Genomic DNA, 23,044 nt, shown 5'->3' on the forward strand with positions numbered 1-23,044 from the left:
CACATATCAGTGTGACACTGAGTCACACAGTAGTGAGGTTGTGGTTTTATGTCATGTCATGTGTGCACAAGTGTGTTTGTCCAAGCTGCTTGTCCAGTGAAACATACAAGCTTCATGACCACTCATGAGAGGATTATGAGAAAGTGGTGTTTGCAGGGAAATTTTAGAGAAAATCTGTGTGTTTAGGTACTACTCAGCATACAACTGGACACCAGACACTTTAATATGAACATTTTAGACCAAACGCTTATAGTATTTTGCTTTTGTAAAACTGTAAAATTATGGAGCCAGTTTTTTGCACTGCATCAGAGATGTCTAGAGTCTTTGAAATATATTTTTACCATGAAGGCTTTCAGGTAAAAACTTTCTTTGCCGTGTACAGAGAGCACTTGATTCAAATATAATCAACTGTGGGTTAAATATCTCTTTAAGATGAAGCTCAAACATCAAATATAAAACTAACTTTACTCTCTAGCCAGAAGCTAAATTTTACTCCAAAGTACTGTAACTGTGCTCATGGGATTTTTAACTGAAAGAAAGTAAAAGGATCAACATTTGCATGAATTGTAACTGTGCTAAAACACAAAGAGAATAATAAAAAAGAAGAAACACACCAGGCAATTACTGAATGCTGTTCACGCATACAAATAGTTATCACAATATATTGAGGCATACAGTCACACATCAGTTTGTGACATAGGGAAGACCGGGGATGGTTGTAACCTGGGGTTGGATGTAACAGCACCAGTTTCACCATCCAGGGATAAGCTACAGTGATGTGATCAATATTGCACACACCCACTCCCTTCCTCATCCCACATACAATAATAATAGTAATTATAATATAATAAATGCTTATTTTAAACCACCATGTAACAACAGCTATCTGTGTCGTGGCTGACAGGGTCGGGTACAGTTGTAACTACTATGACCAGATAAAGATGAGTGAAATTCAGGACAGGGGAGTTGGGGTGGGTGTGGCCAGGTGGCCTTGGTGGGTGTGGCCACCACTATGTTACATTAGGGTCATGGAAGCTCAAGTCCACTCCACGCTGAGACAAGGTGCCCAGCAATCAAACCTGGGACCTTCTAGCAATTTTTGCCAGTAAAATGCTACTGGTTTGGGAAAGTACATGACAACAGTTTGCCTGTTGCATTACCCCCGGTTAAGATTTCTGGATTTACTATAACACTAAGATTAAACCCAGATTTCTCTTTTAGGACTTGGACTAAATCCTTTGCAAAGAAAATCTGCCACCACAGGGCAAGAGACACTGCAAGACCTACCAGCAACCACAAGATGTCAGAACTGTACCTCAATTTTCATGTAAAATTGCCTTGACGTCTCTGTTATTTAAAACGTTGATTTCGTAGTTACTATTGTATGAGGATTTAGTTGCGGGTGGGGTTTTGTTTGCTGTTACCTAGTGGGCCTGTAAAGCCCTTTGAGCCTGTAAACAGTGTTTTTGGGCTCTAAATAAACTTAAACTTGAAACTTATAGTTAAACATTAACATTAAGATGGATTTGATAAACAAAATGAATTGCAACTAATGATCTGGCACACTTTCATCCAAACCAACAGAATGGGATAGTCAGGATCACTTGAAAAACAAAATAATTATAGATTAAAAAAGGGTGAAATGTATTGCTTAAAAAACAAAAACAAAAACAAAACAAAACAAACAAACAAACAAAATGGCAGGATCTTATTTTTCACTTTTATATGCGAAACTGGCTTGTGGGGGACAGGTTTAAACAGGAGGGGGCGGTAATGCGACACGACCGCCATTAAAATGAAGGAAGTTTTAGACGAAGAAGAACTTCATTTAAACACAATGTTACTTATATACTTAATTAAAGACAATGTCACAAATAAAGCAGAGCGGACAATAACAGTTATACGGCTAAAGTTGGTTTTTGACGTGCGTTTGTTGTGATTGGTTTGGCAGTAAACAAGTAAACAATGGTACAACGACTGTGCAGGACATATGTTCAACTTCTCCACTTAGTTTTAAGCTCCTAGCAAATAACACATTGTTATTGCAATTAATAATCATGGACGACAAATTAAATAATCCTGACGCCTAATACACGCAGTCTTGAACGCACAAATGGACCCGTGAGCATATAAAAACGGATGTCTTCCGCCCGGACTCAGTTTTGTTGTGAAGAGCCGGAAGTGGCTGGAGGATTTCCCTCTCGACGAGTTAGTCCTCTTTGGTAACAGTTAATGGAAAACACCTCGGATTTTTCTCAGACATGTCTACTTCGTACAGAAACAGGTGAGACAAACCTAAAGATGTTTCCTTGCATGAGAAGGATGATGCATAAAATGACATAAAACATGATTTTATGTCTCATTGGTTTTGTCAGCCAGCAGCCTGACAGCAAAAGTAGCGTTAACTTCAGCGCGTTAGCTATTAGCAGCACCACCAGCTGCCACAGCAAACAGCATTAGCAAGCCAAATGGGAGTGAAGCCGTATTGTGGGTGTTACAGAGACCGGTTTGCGTGAATTCCTGCATTGCCAGGGTTCAAACGCGATGTTTAAAAGTAAAGACAGCGAGCTCCGAGGATGCTTCGAAAGATATCACATCAACTTGTGCGCACAAAGTAAGCTAGCTCCGCGTTAGCACATCAGCTGACACATCCATACTTCCTCAAGTCCCACCTTTCAGCTAACCAGCTGCATCTGCTGACAAAGCTAATGTCTCCTTGGCAGTGCTAATGGAAATACAAAGATGTTACTTCCTTGCTTTGACAAACGGTTGCCCCTGTTTAAAGTCAATGTAATGCCCAGCTAATTGCAAATAAGCTAACTGTTAGGCCATGATAGCTGTACTCCTTTAAGACACAACATTAAAAACGCCACGATGTTTTCCCAAGTATCGTCCAAATGTACTGTCTGCATAATTAGCTCCTGCTCTTACGTGTACATTTGCTTTTTTTCTGTGCGTTTATATTGCAGTCTCAATATGCTGCAAACCTTATTGTTGCAGAATTTAACGAAAATAAGGAAAATACATTACGTACCCAGTCTACAGTTTTTATACATTTGATTGGTATCCTGGTTGTTAGGATTGGCAATATTGTATCGATACATGGAAGCTAATTATCGATATTGTATCTTCAAAAATCGTGCAACATTTATGAAAGAGTTGGTCGGTGTGTCTGCTTGACAATCCTATGTTGCTGCAATAAAAGAGACTGACATGAAATGTGTGAGATAAAACAGATGTTGGCAAAGTTTTTCCTTGGAGACGTAGTTTGCAATTGGAAAAAAAAGTAAGAAATCACAATATATTGCAGTACATGTTATTGCAATACTCAGCATATGTTTTAAAATGGCAAAACTATTGTATCATGACTTAAGTACTGGGATAATATCATACAGTGGGGTCTCTGGTGATTCACACCCCTACTGGTTGCAAAGTATTCAGTTCAGACCATGTCATAATGAAATTGGAGATAACATGATAAAATACTCAGCTGTCATCATTTTTTGAATGGAGTGAAAGCTAAGAGTGCACAAGACACCAATTTAAAGCTTGCTTGGAAGCATGGAGCTGGTAACTTTTCTTTGAGGCTGTTCCCAGTGTTGATAATTCTGAGGCCCTGTGCTTGAGTGCAGGAATACAGCTGTCCTGAATAACTTGTCAGGCTCGTAATAATTTTATTGCTTTAAGGCCTGTGTTCAGTTTCCTTGTAGAAAACGGGTTCCTGTATCTAAAACAAGCTCATTAGGTGAAGAGGAGCTATTGGAGAATGAAAATAACGCAAGCAAAAGAGTGATGGACAGATGAAAGGCAGCCAAATACCTGAACTGGCACAGTGTTTTGGTACTGATCACTTGGAGGAGGAGTAAAAATAAAGGGTGGTTGACAAATCGAAGAATGCTGGTAGGTGATGCCATGTGGAGATGGTTCTCCCCAAGTTGCCACCGAGAGAGCAATTTTCCCATCAAAGTCAGCAGTGGCCTGACAGATTGAGATGAACTGTGCCCTTGATGTTGCTTGTCTAAGCCACTGTTCATTGTCTCCGCTGTTTAAAGCAGCTCTGTAGGTTACTGTAGATGTGATGCATCCTTCCTGGACTGTATCTTGAGACTTTCTGTTTTTTGCTGTTGGTCAGGTCAACATCATGATGGATCCTTAACGGGTCTTTTTCACAGTAGCATTTTGACATGAAATAGCAGCATACATAGAGGTGTTACTAATGAGATGGATTAAGGTTCTGCTCCATTTAGGTTTAACAGAGTCCTGGTATCGATGCTGTTTCACTGGAAAGACAATGCTACACTTAAATAAAACAAAACCTTAAATAATTTCATCAGTAACCCCTGTGTTCACCTTGTTATTTCATGTCATAAAGGCTGCTGTAAAAACAGTGAAACTGGTTGTATCACAGTACATCATGGTGTTATTGTGCATTTTGGAATTTGCTAGCAGTTGAATTGGTCATAAAAGTAACAAAATGCAGGCTAGTTCACACTTTAACCTGTGAACAAGTCCCAAGCACCACCTTGAGCTAAAGATTAAGCTTTTGAGTGTAGGTTGGTTGAGTTTTCTTCTCACTTAGTGTCAATGGGACAAACAATTTTTTTTCTTCTATTTTGCCCACAGATTCTTTTATAAACATTTTTGTGCTGATGAAGAATATGCACCCTATATGTCAGTCCATGTAATTTTGAAAATGCCAGAACAGAGCAATGACACGTATCATTCAATTCTTAACATTATTAAAAAAAAAAAAAAAAAACTAAGGAAGAAAGAAAGAAAGAAACGAAAAATGAAAATAGGCAAAACAGTTATCAGAAAATTTGAAAAATACTCGAAATATTGTGGAAAAAATACTTCAAAAGAAGCTCCCCCGAAAAGACAACTATAATTATAATTATTAAAAAGATACATTTAAAGGTCAGATCAGTGATGCTGGGTTGACATCAGATTTCCTGTGTTTAAACGCTTGTGAAAGGCAGCCTCAGCATTTAAATTATAGTGAAATTAAACTTCTACTAATTTGCTGAGGAGCCCCTGGAGGACCGTCATGGACCCCTGGGGGTCCCCAAACACACAAATCTGAGCATATTAATCGTTACCTTGGCTAACAGTGAAATGAATAACATGTTGTTCTTTGTTCAGTTGACTTTTTATCTTGGATCCAGATGCTATTCCTTTTTTATAAAAATGTTAACTCGATAAACTGGTCCTGTGATGATTTGATCTGCCTGCTCTTGCATTTGATAAAAATGATTTGGGTTGTGAAAGTCTCTTCAGTGTGCTTTGTCCTGCCCCTTTAGAAACTTCAGCTTGATAGCAGAGAGTGAATCACTCTCACACACCTCTTTGGCACAGCTGTAAAAGATTGATTTAGGTCAGTTCTATCATTTCTAACAATTCTCACATCTACTGCATACACAGACCAACTTTTGCTTTTTAATGCTGTGATGATATTCTGCTGATCTGCCACAGATGAGCCTATGTATAGGAAACCTTGCTCACCACTTTTACAGTACATCCCAGGTGTGGACTGTTGTATCCTCTGTCCTGAAGTTAGAGACATTTGTTTGTTGGTAGTTGAGGGATGGGTGTATGTTTCTGTGCTGTGTGTAGCAGCAAAGCAGGGAGAGGGGCAGCTTGGTGCACTTTGAGCAGACTGTAAAAACCGCTGAAACAACAGTGTTAATGCTAATGATGATGATGATGATACTAATGGAAGTAATTTTTTCTTGTCATCATGAAACTGGCAGTAGAAATGACAGTGATGGTTCACCATATAGTGGTATTTGTTACTGTGTACGAGTGTAATATGTCCTCCAAATTTGACTAGTCAGCTTCCTTACTGTTGGAAGAACGAGAGCTTCACAGGGACTGTACTCCAAAATGAGTGAAGTGTACCTGGCCCAGCAAACAACACAATTTTGAGCGATAACCTGAAGCTGAAAAAATGTTTTGAAGTATGCACAGCAACACACGTTTATTATCGTTATCAATGCTCTTTCCCAGTCCCCTTATTTGCTAACTGGTGGAACTAGATTGTTTCTGTATCACCATGTAACAGTTCCCCTCAGCGCCGCCTGTTTGTTTACACATGTGGTAGGTGAAGCCATTGTGTAGTCATGTAAATTGTGTTGTTTGCTGGGCCAGATGCACTTGAATCTTTAATATTTTGGACTGGAACACTTAGAGTGAAGCACCTCACTCTCATGACTCTAGGGAAGGACAGGTCAAACTTGAGTAGCAACTACCACTATATGGGTAAGAACCTGAAATATCACTTGAAACTGTGGTGGTAAGATGGGTGGCTAGAGGCATCCCTAAGCACTACTGCCCTTTCATGTACCTGATGCCCCCTCTTTGCAAAGTGGTCTTGCTGTCCCCTTAAAATTCCCAGCAAAGAAGTGCCATAGAGTGAAATGCCCTGCAGGATGTGAGGCTGAACAAAACTTCAGTGCATTTGCCCATCCAGTCAACAGACGGGTACACAACCATATGGCCTTCCTCTCAGTGTAGGGCAAGCACACATACACTCTGCATCCACTTTTCTTCTACACCTGGGGTAACCACAAGACTGACGTCCCAGTGCCCCGGACAAGTGCCTCAGTGTCAGGCATGCATCTCTATTCGGACCTCGCATTAGAATCTGTCCTGGGTGATTCGATCACAAGTGGACAGTGCTAAATACAGGTCTGAACTCACTCAAAACGCTTTTAAGATGCATTGAGGTCCAATCACTTAAGTAATGTTCAGCACTGGCCTGGGATGCATTTGCCCACTTATGTTTCCGTAGTGTGAATGCAGATGTGTCCCCGGCCACAATGAAGCACCGCATAGTCAACAGCGTCATCTCCATATGCATATGTATGTATGTTTGTCCACAGTGTCTCAAGAATTTAAAAAATCTGTAAAGTGAGTGTGTGAAAGACGCTCTGTTGTGGAAACAGTCTGTCTTGTTTTGATTTTGTGTGCGGACACAAGAAGGCAAATAAATGGAAATGATACATGGAAGCAGTGTAGTAAGTATTTGCATCGAGAGCGGGGAAGTAATACCCAAACACAAGTGATCACTCAATGTATTTTTAATGGCAAGCGTAAACTATAACTCATCCCAACTATTTGCATATCGCTCAATACAAAACACCAGGTCTGAACAGGGCCTATGGATAGTGGACGTGCCAGGGTATAGTGGCTGCAAAGCCCCAGCAACTCTGGAGTCATTTCCACTGTAACATAGCAGTCATTTGGAATTTTATCCCTATTTTACTGAACTTAGTCCCCTCACCCTTTACTGATCCTCTTCCCTTAGTCATGGTGAAGTTCCCTCCTCCCTTGCAATATGTAACAAACTCCAGAAAAGCTTAAAACAGCTGCAAAAATGCGCAAATTTGATTTAGGCTTAAATTATGGTTGTGTTGACCTCGTGGCTAACACAATACTTTCATTTAAGTTATTTGCTTGCTGCTGCCTCACAGGCAAGCAACCAAACACTTGAAGCGAAGAAGCAGAGCTGGGAGGCATTTTACTGTGTTGTTTGTTTTTGGTCCCAGTTTATTTTGTTGTTGTATAACATAGAAAAATATGAATTAATATTATGCACTTGATAGAGCAAAAAAGCAAAATAATTGCATTCTGCACATTATTTTATGTGATAAAAGATGTAGACTACTGCTCCTATAAGCCCTTTTATTATTAGGCCTAATAACAAAGTTATTGTGTAAGCAAAACGCTGTTTCTTCACAGGTTGCTTTAATGCTGTGTATATTAACGGATCATTAATCAGTAATGTTTATTTAACTGGTGCTGCTGCCAACATTGAAGTGTCAAGCCTGGATACACGTATGTGGGCACAGCTACGTTCTGATCTGGCACGTCCAGTCATAAAACCCGCATTGAAAAGACAAGTGTAACCATGGCCATTTTCACTTCCATAATGCTTTCATCTATTGTACAAGAAACACGAAAGAAATGTATTAAACTGTTACATCAGAGTAGAGAGTACGTTTTGTAGGAGTGGAGTGCCAACTGAATACTCAGAGCTATGGTTGTATCAGAGATAGTCTATGTAGGGGCACAGACCTATTCCACCTACAAGAGTACAGGGGACGACGTACACACCAAAATTGGGTCAAAGTGTAAAATAAACAGTAGTCAATGGTGCTTTTCTAGAAAATCAGCTCGCTAAATTATCATTTAGAGAGCTGATTTTGTACATTTTGGCCTGAGGATGGTGCTAGAGGAAAGGTCATGAGGTCACCGACACTGAGAGAGTTTGTCCTCTGAGGAGCAGGAATGTACTCACCAAATTTCATGGCAGTCAGCCCAACAGATTTCAAGTTGCCTTTGAGTAAAGCATTAAATGGACGGACACACAGACAGATGGATGTGGCTGTCCTTAGGCCCTGCCTGCCAGCAGGACAAAAAAATTGAAAGCGTTGTGCTACAGAAAGCATCTTTTCACTTAAAACACATTGCAGTAAAACTAACGTGACCCTTCTGTGACTTTTATTTAAGGCATCATCTGATCACTGAGGTGTGATGCAGTAAATGTGACTGGATCTAACCTCGACTTTGTTCTTATTTCAGAATACAGGAATTCAAAGTGGCCTTGAGTGAAGAAAACATAGACTTGAAGGCACTCCGGGAACTGTGCTTCAGTGGTAATTTTCACACACTGACATTTTGGTGCTGATTAAATTAGTTTGCACATTTATTTATTTATTTTTGACAAACTTTCCTTTATTCAATTCAGGAATCCCATTTGAAGGAGGTATTCGTGCACTTTGCTGGAAAGTAAGTTGCCTTCTCTTTATATTGTTTCAGTAACATGTATCACATCATGGATCTCATGCGTTGCACTCCCCTTCTCATCAGTTCATCTTTTTAGACTGCATGCATCAAACTAAGCATATGTCAGCATATTACAAGGGCACTTCAGACCTATCATGATGTAATACACTACCCAGACCTTACAGCATCATTCCCTAAAACTCAGCAGAATTCATAAAAAGACAACCAAGAGAGTGAGAGCAGTAAAATCAAATATGATATATCTGCCTGGATACCTTCATATCGATATTGTAGGGAGGACCAAAGATCTGGACTGTATATGTAAATCAGGGGTTTTCAAACTTTTTCATGTTCTGGACCCCCAAGTTGACTCTCAGTTAGTTCGGGATGCTGCTTGAGGTGATTTTGCCCTCACGACTGCCTGGGCTTCAGGTCAGGGATTCAATCAGGATGTTTTTATGTGTATAAGCTAAAGTTTAGGCCTGATTTGAGTTTGATTTTTATTTTTATTTAATTATTAATTATTATTATTATTATTATTATTATTATTAATCCATAATCATTATAAATCTGATGGTGTCACATAGTCACATGTTTATCTAGATTTATTCAAATGTTCTGATGGTGCTTTACCTTAATGATTGATTGTTTTAACTTTTCAGATTCTTCTTAATTATCTTCCTCCTGATCAGACATTATGGGACTCTTTTCTCAAAAAGCAAAGGTAATTAGAATCTGTTAAGACACTTGCTGCCATGAGAAGAAAATGCTTAGTGAGGTTCTGTTAGAGTGTATTGATCAGCTGTTTTTGATTCTGTAACACTTGTTAGCAAATAATTAATTTGTCTCCACTTCAGATTAGTTTTATTTATTTATTCAATATATGTTTGGCATCAGTAAATATGTACAGTATATATATTTGCGAACTTTCACTTTCATTTCCAATTTTTGCCCCTTCCTCCCACCAGGGAGGTGTATTCGCAGTTCCTAAAAGAGATGATTATCCAACCTGGCATTGCCAAAGCCAATTTGGGCCTTTCCAGAGAAGATGTGACCATGGAGGACCATGTGAGTCAAGCCTCTGTTCTGGTTTTCTCTTCCCACAGCAGTGATTAAATAAACTGCGGCCCTGATTATATAAAAGCATGGTACACTAAAAATAACCAGATAATGTTATACAATTGTGTATTCCTACTCAGTGAGTTTTTTTTTTTTAGCTGCAGCTAGCAGCTCTATAGCTCGTTCTGTCAGTTAGCGGGTCAGTCCACAAAACTTTCCCCACTCTTTGGCAGCCAAAGTTTTAACCCTAAGTGACTGAAATTCGGCATGGAGGTCAAGAAAGTGTATGTATGCGTGTGTGGTCTATTAGCTGTTGCAAATTCACGCTTGCAACAGTCATTGCAACTGCACAAGCACATGTCAAAGACTTTTGTGTTCATTGTCATAATATAGCAGGTGATGTTCATGAACACTTGGCAGCATCAGTTCCTCTACTGTTGAAGCACAATTCTTTTCAGAACAAGCAAAAAGAAATAAGTCAGATAAGTAAGAGATAGGCAACTCTCTCTTAGAATATCTCTTTCCTGTCTTTAATTGATTAGTCTTAAAATGCAGGTGACAAAGTCTTTTACAGTCATTTACAACCAACAGCCAACCAAGATTTGTAGGGAACATTCCCAGCAGATGACACACAGAAAAGATAAATAAACAAGACCCTTTCACTAGCTAACTAGCTTTACTAACAAGCATTATTCACACTCTAAGCCAGTAGCCCAGCTCTAGCTTGATTCATATGTTCTGTAGTGTAGTCATGGAGCAGTGCAAATGCAATGAAAATTGGTTGGATGAGCCTAATTTTTGTGGTATGGTTGAGTCCTGTTCAAGGCAGCAAAACGGAGGGCTGCTACCAACTATGCAGGCTCAGCACAAAGAGAATCAAAGTTTATTCAGTTGTCCCCAAGTCAAAGTAACTGGTGGTGTTGCATGCTTCTTGCAAATTTTGTTATAGTGATATTGGTCTTAAATTTGACTCTGAGTGGCATTACAAAATTCTTAAAGTCGTTAACCTGCCTAAATTGTTGACCAGGTGATGGTGCACTGGGGAGCAGGGAATGACCTTCATGGCCATTTTTGCATTTACATAATACTGTCATTACTGTCATAATATTTATTGAGCTTCATGTCGGTAGTCAAAAGTTATATCTTTTTAACCAAGGAAAATTTACAACTCCAAAACAGTATTTTACAGCATTAAGTCTGCAAAGAGTTGGTGGTAATTTAGTTTGCTTTTATTGATTTTCAGCCTCTTAATCCAAACCCAGACAGCAGGTGGAATACATATTTCAAAGATAATGAAGTTCTGCTACAGATTGATAAGGATGTCAGGTAAGACTTTTTGCTATTCCCAAACAGTATTTGTGATCATTTATTCCTCATCATTTCTACCGATAAATAGAGCTTAATATCAACTCTAACAACAGTCATCCTGCTATTTCATCAAGAAAATGTTTGGTTTCAGGATGATCATAATGAATAAAAAATGTAACACTAAATATGACAAACATCTGTTTGCATGTTCCTAGGCGGCTGTATCCAGATATGGCTTTTTTCCAGCGTCCTACAGATTATCCTTGCCAACTAATCTTGGACCCGCAGAATGATTATGAGACACTGCGTCGGCGTGTGGAACAGACCACTCTGAAAGCACAAACTGTAAATCGGAACCGCAGTGGAGTCACTAATGTAAGTGTCTTACTGTTTTTGTGCGATGTGCAGTTCGCCTAGGCTAGGGTTACATAGTTTTAGGGATAAATCCTCAGAGGGAGTATTTATTTTGCCGGTGCCACTATGGAACATTAGGTATAAATGTAATCAACATGGCTCAGATATAGCTTCATATGTTGCAAATAGATGCAAATATTGAGCCATGGCAGTTTGACCACTGACAGCCTTCACAGTCAAGTTGAAGAATGTATAAAAATTCTCTTCATCTATAAATTACCCATGAAAATGTTTACCAGCATCTACTCACCATTGTGTCATTTTAAACACAAGTGAATTTTGTAGAGATGGGAATCAGCAGTATGATGATCCCCTGGTTGTATTCCACCATCTTTCCACTTTGCATTTGAGTTCATCCACTCATCTTCTGTTCTTTTTTCCACCCTGTCCCTTCCCAGGTTAGCTCCCCTGGAAAGGCTTTGAACCTGTATCCATCTAACGAATATGAAGTGCTGCCCAATGGGAGTGAAGCGCACTGGGAGGTGGTGGAGCGCATCCTCTTCATCTATGCCAAACTCAACCCTGGGATTGCATATGTACAAGGCATGAATGAGATTGTTGGGCCAATTTACTACACCTTTGCCACGGACCCAAACGATCAATGGAAAGGTAGGTGCAAGACATGTTGGTGCACAAAGCTTAAATACGATAACTTGCCCTGTTAGTCTTCTGATCTGTTCAAGAAACATTTGAAAACGATTTCCAGACATTCCAGTATGAAACCATTTGTACCACAGAGAAACTGATCTTTGCATGAATACTGTCAAACACAAAATATAACTTGACCATAGATTTTAGGGTACACTCAAATAGATGTTTGAAGAGTCTACACACATGGAAAATAAACGTTTCTGACTATACCAATGATTTCCAGAGAATGTATAAACTTAATGTTTCTGGTAATCTTTTCCCAAAGCAAGCAGTCTTATTATAGAACTCCAATATCACTTTCTCTGCCTTCTATCCAGCCATTGATTTCCATTCATTCCACTGTGATATGAAAATGAACTTGTAGAGAAATTGTCCCCACATCAACGTTCATTTTACACAGCCAGTTATCAGTTCTGTGGTTTATAGACGTTGATGACTTTGTTAGCTGCAGAAGCAGAACATTATAAGGTGGGTGTTTCAACCAAAAATTCAAATTTGTAAATGGATAGATTTTGATTACATGTTGTGAAATCTTTAGTACCACTGCATGATTTGAAAAAATGGTTTGTTGCAGTATAAAATGTGTGTATATTACTGGTATGGTCCTTCTTTCAAATTGAGTCTTGAGGTGACTAATGAAGATGTAAGACTGTTATGAGAAGGATTGATGGATTCCTATCTGTACTGCTTACCTGTTCATCTTTCAGAGCATGCTGAAGCAGACACATTCTTCTGTTTCACCAACTTGATGTCGGAGAACAGAGACAATTTCATCAAAAGCTTGGATGACTCCCAGTGTGGCATAACGTACAAGATGGAGAGTGTCTACTCCATGCTAAAAGACAAAGACATGGAGCTCTATCTTAAGTTGGTAAGGAAAACGGTCTGAAACATCTTACCTACTTGTTTAACTTGGCAGTTCAAAGGACAGACACCCCAGTCAACTGTTGAACCAGAATATATTCAGGCTTCATTTGGGCCTTCCTTTTTCAGTATAAATCTGACAAACTTTTTTCAAATTAATTCTGACTTTACATTTCTTGCCAGTAAGCTTCAAACCAGGTCTCTTCAACACATTTTAATGGGATTAGAGGGTGTAGCATATATCCTGCTTCAAAATGCTGACACACAGGGATTAAAGTAGGAATGGAAGTTTTGAATAATTTAGTAGTCGAGTATGATTTTAAAAAAAAAAAAAAAAAAAAAAAAAAGTACTGAAGTAATTCTGTTTATTAATGGAACCAGTAAAGCTGTGCTTACTCATCTTTATTTTGTATGATATGTAAAAATGAATAATAGCTTATATAAACCAAAATAAACAAACTATCACCACTGTGCCGCCATATTGCATCTCATCAACAAGCTGAGGTAGACTCAGCTTACCTCAGGAAGGCTACAGCACTGTCCTGTGGATTCTGCAAGACTCTAATTATTTTTTTCCTGTACTGTCTCAGACAAGCAAAGTCTGCCTGTCTGTGTCCCGTCATCTCCAGAAAACCCAGCAACTGCTCTCTATGAAGCATATTTTTGAGATATTTTCTAGTATTTTCTTTGGATGCACATTTTATGAAGGTAGTTCTGCATGGTAATTGTTTTGATGGTCAACTAAACCCCCAACTGTGGATTCAGCAAAATAAATTTGTTCTTGGTCTTCATCTCACCATGTGGTTCTGACTCCTAGTTGGATTAAATTCAAACACGTTTCGGCACATCATCAAAGTGTTGATGAGGGCTCTGTGCCAAAACGCATAGGTGTTTTTCCCATTCTAATATAAATCATTCTTGTTAGACTGTATCAGCACAGAAACAGGTGCAACCATAGTAGGATCCAACATCTGACAGACAATACTGAATGGTGGTACTCTTAGAAGGTATACGATTTCTTTTTTCTTTTTTTTTTCTTTCTAAACAGCAAGAGCAGAACATCAAACCACAGTATTTCACTTTTCGCTGGCTGACGTTGCTGCTGTCTCAAGAGTTTCTTCTGCCAGATGTCATCCGCATTTGGGACACCCTGTTTTCAGACCAGGACCGCTTCCACTTCCTCATCCTGGTCTGCTGTGCCATGCTCATGTAAGGCTATGAGATTGTCCTCCTGGGCTTCAGCAATACAGAAATCTCTGCCGTGGTATTTCAGTCATGATTGTAATGGACTTCTTTTGTTCACAGACTTATCCGTGATCATTTACTGGCGGGAGACTTCACAATCAATATGAGATTACTGCAGGTAAGGCATGGTTTCTCGCACAAAATGAGGTATAGCAGTCTGAAAGCACTGCATTTTGGACATTTAGCCAGTTCTGCTCTCTGAAGAAACCAACAAAGAGCAGGCAGGTTGGTGATTCAACATCTTGGTCAAGGACACATGAACAAAACATATGGCCACTCAAGGAGAGGTATAAATTAATGGCAGCTTGGAGGAAAAACAACCTTAAAAACTGAAATCAAAATCAAGTGCAAAAATCCCCTGGTTGTCCTTTTTGCATTTAGCCATTTTCAGTTTTCATTTCATTTCATTGTCAGCTGACTGATGTCCTTCAGTGGCAACAGTTGGTGATTCTTCTGCCAATACTCATCAGCTGTCGAAATAGCACAAAGTAAATATACCGCGCGCGCACACAAAAATGAGTTCTGAGATTAATCTCATGGATTCTGAGAAAAGAAGTCTGAATTCTCACATAAGCCAGACAGCCATATCTCCAAATCGATTTGGTAGATCGCTATAAATTTTGGAGACAACATTCAAGTCGCCCTGAGAATGAAATTTTGCTGCTCCTATGGCCTTCCTTCTAGCACCACCCGCATAATGCATCATGTAAGTTTTTGCATTGCCATGAAATTTTGTGAGAACATTCATGTTGCCCATAGGATGAACTGTGGCCATTCTGATGACCCCATCACCATCCCTCTGGCGCCACCAGCAGGCCCAGTGGGGTGTCTGCATTAGAAATAACACATTTGTTTTCTTCTGTTGTTGTTTTCAGGATTACCCCATCTCAGATGTCCACACCATCTTGACCAAGGCCAAAGAGCTGCAGGATAACTCATAACCAGTTCGTTATTTTCCTCCTGCCTCGTCCACTTGGATTTGGTAGGTGGGAGCTCAAACATTGAAAAACATTTTATGTCAAATGTGTATGACAGAAGGACTTGATCAATGAAGAGCATGGAAAGACTTGTTGGGGAAAAACACAGCAAACTGCTTTTTAAGTTGATGTTATTGATGTTTGATCAGTGGAGACTACCATGGAAACTGGTAACCTGGGTGACATTGTCAAACTGTTGCTTCCTTGAAGGGACAAGGAGCTGCCACTTGATTCTTGATTCATTATGGTTAAAAGCTAACTTGGCACATGAGCCTCCTTCTCTCACAGCCATTTCTCCCATGGAGACAGAGTTTTTGTGCTCAAACTATTGATGTTCGCACTGAACATCTGAGGGGGAAGGTGCTGTAGTAAACCTATACTACCGATCTTAATTGCCCAACTATCAGAACATGATCGATCTTCAAAAACGGAGCCAAGAAGTAACCAGAAACCCTACTGCTACCAGTTACTTAACCAGATTGAGCAAACATTTAATTCGGTTGAGCAATAGTGCATGATCATTCTTCTCTGTTTTTTTTTTTTTTTTTTTTTTTTTTAAATGTTAGAATTTGAGACTTTTTTTTATGTAAGCAATGTTTATGCCTTATCTGTTTTAATAATTATGTGCAACAGAGGAGACTGAGTATTGCTGGGTAAAATTCCTGTCTTGATAAATATGAAGTGGCTAATACTGGCTTAGTGAATATTGTGATAAATCAGTAATGTTCTGTTTACTGTAAGTGAAACAGTAAGATTGCTAAATTAATTCAGTATCCATCAGCAGCATTAATTTTTTTAACGTTGTGTCTGGGACAGCACCTTTTTTATTCCTTGTGAATTTTTGATTAAATTCCTAATAAATTCACATTACCTTGACCAGATTACATGATACTGAAAGAAGGCTAAGAAATTTCATAGTTCAGTGATTTTCACACTGAATATTCTCTGCTTTTCCTCCAAGCCTGGATAAACACTTTAGCCTATGGTTGGTTAACCGCTTTTCACACATGCTCTGTTAGCCCAGAGCTGTGTTCACCCTAGCCAAAGGAATCACATGTGCTTTTTTAGTTGCTTGAACCTGCAGCCAGTGTTACATTGATTTGATGATGCTTTGCCACTTCTGGTCTCAAGGTGGTTTTCTGGGTTTGATTTTACAATATTTTTAAGGTGTGGCGGTGGCCATACACAAATGGGTGAAACTGGTACATGGATCCATCACTCTCCGTTCTGTTGTGTGATTGGAATGCGAAACGGAGGAGTGGCTTTTCTGGGGGAAAAAAGAGGCACTTGGATGTGTAAACACACAAACATGGATCTCAACAAGCACAAGCTCCATGTAATCGCCATTCTTGCATAGCTATGCTTGCTAGCCAACTAAAATATCACTATCAGGATTCACTGTACATCATGTTTCTATACAACCAAACTGGAAGACCAATTGCTGCACTAATTTGAGGCCAGAATGTAGTAGTTCTGTTTCTGTCTTTGTAAATTGGAGGGCTGGCTGTAAACTCTGGCAAGCTGTGTACAAGTGAAAGAAGTTACTGTTCCATTTTGAAAATTGTGAGGAAACACGAGCTGCACTGCAGTCGTCTGTGATTGTGACGAGTGGACAGTTGATGGATAATTTCAGCAACAGTTGAAATGGTTTCAGCTCTAGATGTACGGATAGCGTTGTGTAAAAGAGATGGACAAACCTTTGTTCTCTCAATCATCTGTCAGTGTGTCAGCCCCATAGAGAATACATCGTCTCAGCTCATTTTTAACAGATAGTCTCTGTCTGACCAGCAGCACAACAAAAGAAAAGCTTATAACTGAGAGAGAACGTTTGCTTATTTACTGCCATTCAGTTCAGTAGAGCTAATGGTCATCTCTGTTTTGATGCCTATTGATCTGTTTACAAAGCCACCTTAGCCATAAGTATCACGGAGACTGACCATTACTACACCTGCAGCATTTGTTGTATTATGACCGGCCATGTGCTCCATGCATTTAATGCTGAATGTCCAAAGCAGACAGTCAAGTGAATTGTGCAAAGTTCACAATAAGATACGGTATAGAACATAGGTGTACTACATTAAATGGCATTAAGGAAGAGCATTAGAAGAGGAACTTTAAAAGCTCACGGTCTTGGTAGCTGATGGCAGAAAGCACCTTTCCCTCAATCCCTTTTAGCTGTTAGGAACCACAACAGAAGCGTACGAGAGCAGTAACAAAACAAACTGCATATCTAGGGCCCTATCTTACGCCAGACTCCCTAAACCCGTTATTTGCGGATTTAGGATTTAGGAAGAGGCGTTCCCCCGTAAAAGTTGCTATCTTGTGCACCTCCCGCTATCCGCAAAACACCTCCGCTACCCGCTATATTATGAATAGGTGTGTTTTGGGCGTTACGCCAGTTAAACCAATCAGTGTGCCAGGTGCCATTGCCTTTAAGGGCAGGCTGCGCTATCCTAAATCCTAAACCCGCGATGGAGAGAGGGAGGTAGATTTTCTCAGGGCTTCTACTGAGGCTAAAGCAAGTTGGCTATATACATATTATATATTATATTATAGGCGAGTTAATTCGGGAGGTGGAGCCACATGTGTCCAAGTGGACGTGTCACAAGGTTGTACTGATTGAGTAAAATCCCCGGGCCACACCACACACACACAAGAGGCAGAGGTGGAACTATGTGTAAACTAATTAATTGACAAGGTAGATTGGGCAAATAAAATATTAAAAATAAAAATATAGCACAGCTGCTGGCTTATGATAAAACAATAAAACGTGCTGGCATAAGTGTCCAATTAAAACAGTCTTTCCTCTAAACAGTCTATATGAGTAATATACTCAGTCCATTCCGGCGGCGTCCCGGTATCAGTCCGACCGTGTGTGGCGAGGCTCCGTCGGGGCGCGCATTGAAGCCGCCTGGGCGCGCTCTGTAACAGCCCAAACTTTAGGGATAGCGGATAGCGGGTGGTCCTGCGCAAAATAGCAACTTTAGGGATAGCGCATGAAACACACCCACGGACACACCTCGAGGCGCAAATGACGGAGTCGGCATAACGGATAGCGGGTAGCGGGTGGCGCAAGATACCGTTTAGGGATAGCGGAAGCTCCTAAATCCGCAATTTGCGGGTAGCGGGTAGTGGCAGCGGATAGCGGGTGGCACAAGATAGGGCCCCTAGTGTGAATTCATGACTCAGACATGGTCAGTTGTTGCCCTACTTCACGCTAGGAAGCAGGTTGGGGTTTAACTGATGCTGAGGAAATAACATTGATCCATAACCCTCAGTTAGTCCTGGATTAATGCCAGGGTAAAGCACGCCAGCACTGACCAGCGTTACTGCTCTTACTGGTGTGTTTTGTATGTTTTAGGCCATTTACTATTTCAGAGATAGGTCTACTTTCCGTTGTTTGTTTTTTTCCAAAGCATGCCATACTGATTTAGATGATTGAATACTGACTATTTTTTGTGTTTTGTTTTAATTCAAATGTCTTAAGTTCAAAACCATGGATATGCTTCCGGGACTGTTTTCTTGTGGGGGAAATACATTCTGTTTTGTGGGATTCTGCCTGGAAAGTGTCTTCAGGCTGGAATGCATTCATGTGCTATCACATGAATTAAAAAAAAATCATACTTCAGTAAGCTGAGCTAATTATAAGTTTTAAAAGCAAGAAGCAGCCAAATCGGCATCATTCTTTTCATTCTTGTCCATTTCTGCCCACTGGATTTAATTTGTGACCAAAAATGAAATTACCCAAAGGTAATTTATCTTGGGCACAAGACTGTGTGCTCTATGAAATACACAAAGTACATATAAAAACACACTCAAGCAAGTATCACCAGTCTGCAAGGTTATTTTCATCAACTGAATGGAACAAATGGCTGGCTGGAAGGTAAAAAAAAAAAAAAATCAGTTTAAAACATTTGAAACAGTATGGTATGCTTGGAAAAGTGGTCAGCAGTAACACAAAGGGTCTGTGAATTGTACTAAAAGGGTTAAAACATGTCAAAACACCAATGTGGTCCTTTAACTCGGTGTGAAGAGCCAGGTTAGCCCAGGGTTCATGGTTCAAATAACCTTTTTGTCCAGTAAGTCAAATAATGTACATTGTGAAGGCCAGAACAGCTTTTTCAAAAACTGATGATTTCCATCTGTTTTGATTTCCTTTTTTTTTTTTTTTTTTTTTTTATTGTGCAGACATCACATGATCTATGTGGCAAACTGGTCATAGCTTGAATATGTCTAGGTTATGATTTGAATGTAAATGTATATTTGTAAACTTTATCCTGTCAATGCTGAAATATCCACTCACAAGCTCATAGCATGTCGGCTATCTCTGTGTGGAAACTGACTACAGGTCATTTTAACAAACTGTTTTTTTAAGGCTCAAGGTATGTCAGTGATACGTTTGCTTACTTTAATAATTTAATGCATCCTCATATGAAGGCATTCTGTGTGTGTACTTGATGAAATAATACTCCAGTGGTCACATGTAACATGAACAGGGTTAACATCGAACATGGTGAAATGTTGCAGTGACTCTGGAATCCTTACTGAAGAGGTTATACTAACTCAATTACTTTCATCTCCTACATAGTCCAGTGTTTTAAAATATTATTTTCAGATGAATGCTTAAAATGGTAATAGACACTATTTTCAGGGCGATACATTTAACTTTTTTTTTTTGGTCATTTGCCTGTCCTTTTTATTAACACTCTTCAGAAAACAGATGCGCCATTAAAAGCTACATCATGAATTTCCCTGTCTGTTCCTTTTGAATGTGAAATAATCAAATTAATTCTTACTTGACCATACACACTATTGAAATGTACTCTTGGCTATTGGTGAGGGTTGAGTGTGGAATCTGTGTTTACTTTAACAAATGTAACGATACAGTACTTTTTAAACTATGTTTCAGTCAAGAATTACCAGGTTCATTCACTTGTGGGCTATTTTCTCAAGTGCTCTTTTTTTTAAAACTTTTTTTGTATTTTATTTTAAGGAAATTCTTATAAATTATCAGAAGAGATGAACATTATCCATATCAGGCTTCCTGTTGTCTAAGCGACAGGCTTTCAGACGTTCTGCAGCTGTCATTCTTGCCAAATTTAGTCAGGACCAAGTCTCCTCCATGCTTCACAATTACATTATAGGGTGCAACTCTCCATCAGAGTACTCACACACTGTACAAAATACCTGTTCAGTATTGAATGACATGGGAGTCAAGTTTCTAAGGAGTAAAGAGGAATTCATCACCATATGTTCTGGCAGGTTATATTTGATGGCACCCTAAAAAACAGTGTGGATATTGACTGTAATTTTCTTCTTTTCATCAGTAAAGCAGTCTTGAATATACAAATTATCCTTATTGGGCATTGTGAGGCATCTGAAAAAAAGCTTGATGTGTCTTGAATTGACTTGGAGCAAACCAATAGCTTCAGATACTCGGTAACAAACTTTTTTTAAGCCATGCTATTCAGTCCACAACTGGGACAGTATTCTTTTTCCATCATGGAAGTTATACTGAGAGCAGTATTTCATTACACCATTTTATTTTTGCTCCAGTCCATATATAATCTTACAATAATCTGCTCCTAATTTCAGTTAAGATTAAGCAACCTCAGATGACAAGACTTTTATATGAACAGCTTAACACAAATTTTTCACACAAATAATTTATGTGATCATCTCATAAGCTTGACTCAAATGGCATTCTTGAATAAACCTCCATTGACACTTCACCACAGTACACCCTTAAAAAAAACACACAGTGAGAGAGATAAATATGTACACCTTTCATTGGATTTATTATCAAGAAAGGCAGACTTGGATTTAGTTTTGAAAAAACACTGTTGAAACCCCAACAGATAAGACTGGAAAATCTTTTTCTGTTTTTTTCCCTTTTTGTAAGTGAACTGGACAGTCCACTCTGTGTAGTGTTTCCTTTTACTTGACATGGCTTCTCAAACAGAGGTCCTGAATGTCATACCTTTTTCAATGCACAACGAACAACATTTTCAACAGTAAAGCAATTTATTCCAAGTGATGCATCTGTCATGTAAAGAGTTACCGAACGTCAAACCCAAATCTGTGGGGGAAGCCTGACCTCTAGTGGTGAAATGTAGAGTTGCTGGTCTATAGAGCTGGGGCTTTCAAATTTCTTAATGTTCTCGACCCCTATGTTGGCTTTCAGTAAGAACCTCATCTGAAGTGACTTTGTCATTTAGGGACCCTTATATCCACAGATATTTTGGTTTGTGTCTAACATTTAAACACAGCATATCTGATGTCGATCCAGCATCCCTGAGGTTTATATGTCATTGAAATCATTATAATTGTAGTGTTCTTGTAATTTTTAAAACTACGTTCTCTATTTGTATTATTTAATTTAATTTATTTTCTAATCTTGAGTGTTTTTTTTTTTTTTCCTTTTAATTTTCTGGTAATTTTGTTGCATTTTTTATTGTTCCCAGTAACTTTACAATTTTTTTTTAAATCAGTTTGTCCCTATCTTTTTGAAAGAAATCAAGTGACTTTTTGCAGTTTTCAAAGGATTAAATTGTTTCACTATCCTACTTGAACACTGACAAAATGGTGATGAGATTAGGCCAGAAAGACCAGCCACTCTTCCTTTCGCCATTAGACCGTCACTTTTGGTTACTCTTTAAATTGTGCAGCCTCTCCATTCTTATTTTAAGACCCCCTCAAAGCAAAATAAAAATGAAATAAATAGTTATGCATTTGAAATTGCTTTTACCTTGTGCAAAATAAATAAATAAAAATAAATGTTGGGATCAATACTTGTGGGGGGAGTGTTATTAATAGCATCGACATGCTACTTTTTTTTGCCTCACTTTTTTTTTTTTTTTTAATGTGTATTTATTTCTATCCTGAAGTAGGTGTGTGTGCAGGGAGAGGGGAGTGTGTTCACGATATTGTTCTAAATGTATTATGTTGGTTATTTGCATGATTACATTTTTGTAAGCACATTTTTGTAATGTCTCTGTAGTGTTAGACTTGTATACATGTTTTTACTGTGTTTGAAGATGCGCATTAAATATAACAATGATGGCATTAATCAAATGTCTTTCCTTGTCAAATGGTGTGATTAATAAGTGTGGAGTTTTCTGTAATGGCAGGTCCAGCTGTTGCAGGTTGCTACTGCCAATGTGATTTTGAAAAATTACCTCATGAAATCTGTCAACGCAGTGTTATTTTGATGACAGAAAATGTGACAAATAAAGCAAAAGTCTCATTTGAGCTGGCAATACATTTTAAGAATGTTTTGCCATCAAGTCCCTCTGTATCGCCTTTTTTAAACAGTGTCAGTGCCAGAGCTTAGTACTTGAAGCTTATATATATATATATTAACTGTGTTTACTGTCAGTTAAGACTTATGTGTCTTCATCAGTCATCCTCAGTAAGCATCATGATTAAATTATGTACACCATAGCTAGACTATTGTTCTTTTTGTTATCATTATTCTTATTGTCATAAAAAAGCCATGATTTGTTTCTGCAGTGCTTGTGCTTGGATGTCAAAGTGGTCAGTTCCACGCTGACAAAATGTCATTTTGTCTTTTTTCTGTTTGTTTGGTGATAAACATGTCTCCTACAGTCAAGAGATCTACTATTTCTATAAACGTTAGGGACTTTTACTTTGAAGGTCCGCCGCGAAATTCTACCGGGAGTAAATGTCCTCACTGTGCTGCGGTCACGTACGGTAGTAGTTGGACAGGTTCCAGGTTG

General features: G+C 38.9%; 1 protein-coding gene across 1 annotated transcript; it reads left to right on the forward strand.

The window, feature by feature from the left end:
• The first annotated feature begins 2,169 nt into the window (after positions 1-2,169).
• tbc1d13 (TBC1 domain family, member 13) lies at positions 2,170-16,116 on the forward strand. The gene is made up of 12 exons (XM_030064894.1): positions 2,170-2,284; positions 8,584-8,657; positions 8,750-8,790; positions 9,450-9,511; positions 9,756-9,855; positions 11,090-11,172; positions 11,370-11,529; positions 11,967-12,177; positions 12,927-13,090; positions 14,132-14,292; positions 14,389-14,446; positions 15,204-16,116. The coding sequence occupies exons 1-12, from the start codon at positions 2,262-2,264 to the stop codon at positions 15,267-15,269; spliced, it is 1,203 nt and encodes a 400-aa protein (XP_029920754.1). The 5' UTR covers positions 2,170-2,261; the 3' UTR covers positions 15,270-16,116.
• Positions 16,117-23,044: the final 6,928 nt, after the last annotated feature.

This window comes from Myripristis murdjan, chromosome 12 (genome assembly GCF_902150065.1).
Source record: "Myripristis murdjan chromosome 12, fMyrMur1.1, whole genome shotgun sequence".
Classification (NCBI taxonomy): Eukaryota; Metazoa; Chordata; class Actinopteri; order Holocentriformes; family Holocentridae; genus Myripristis; species Myripristis murdjan.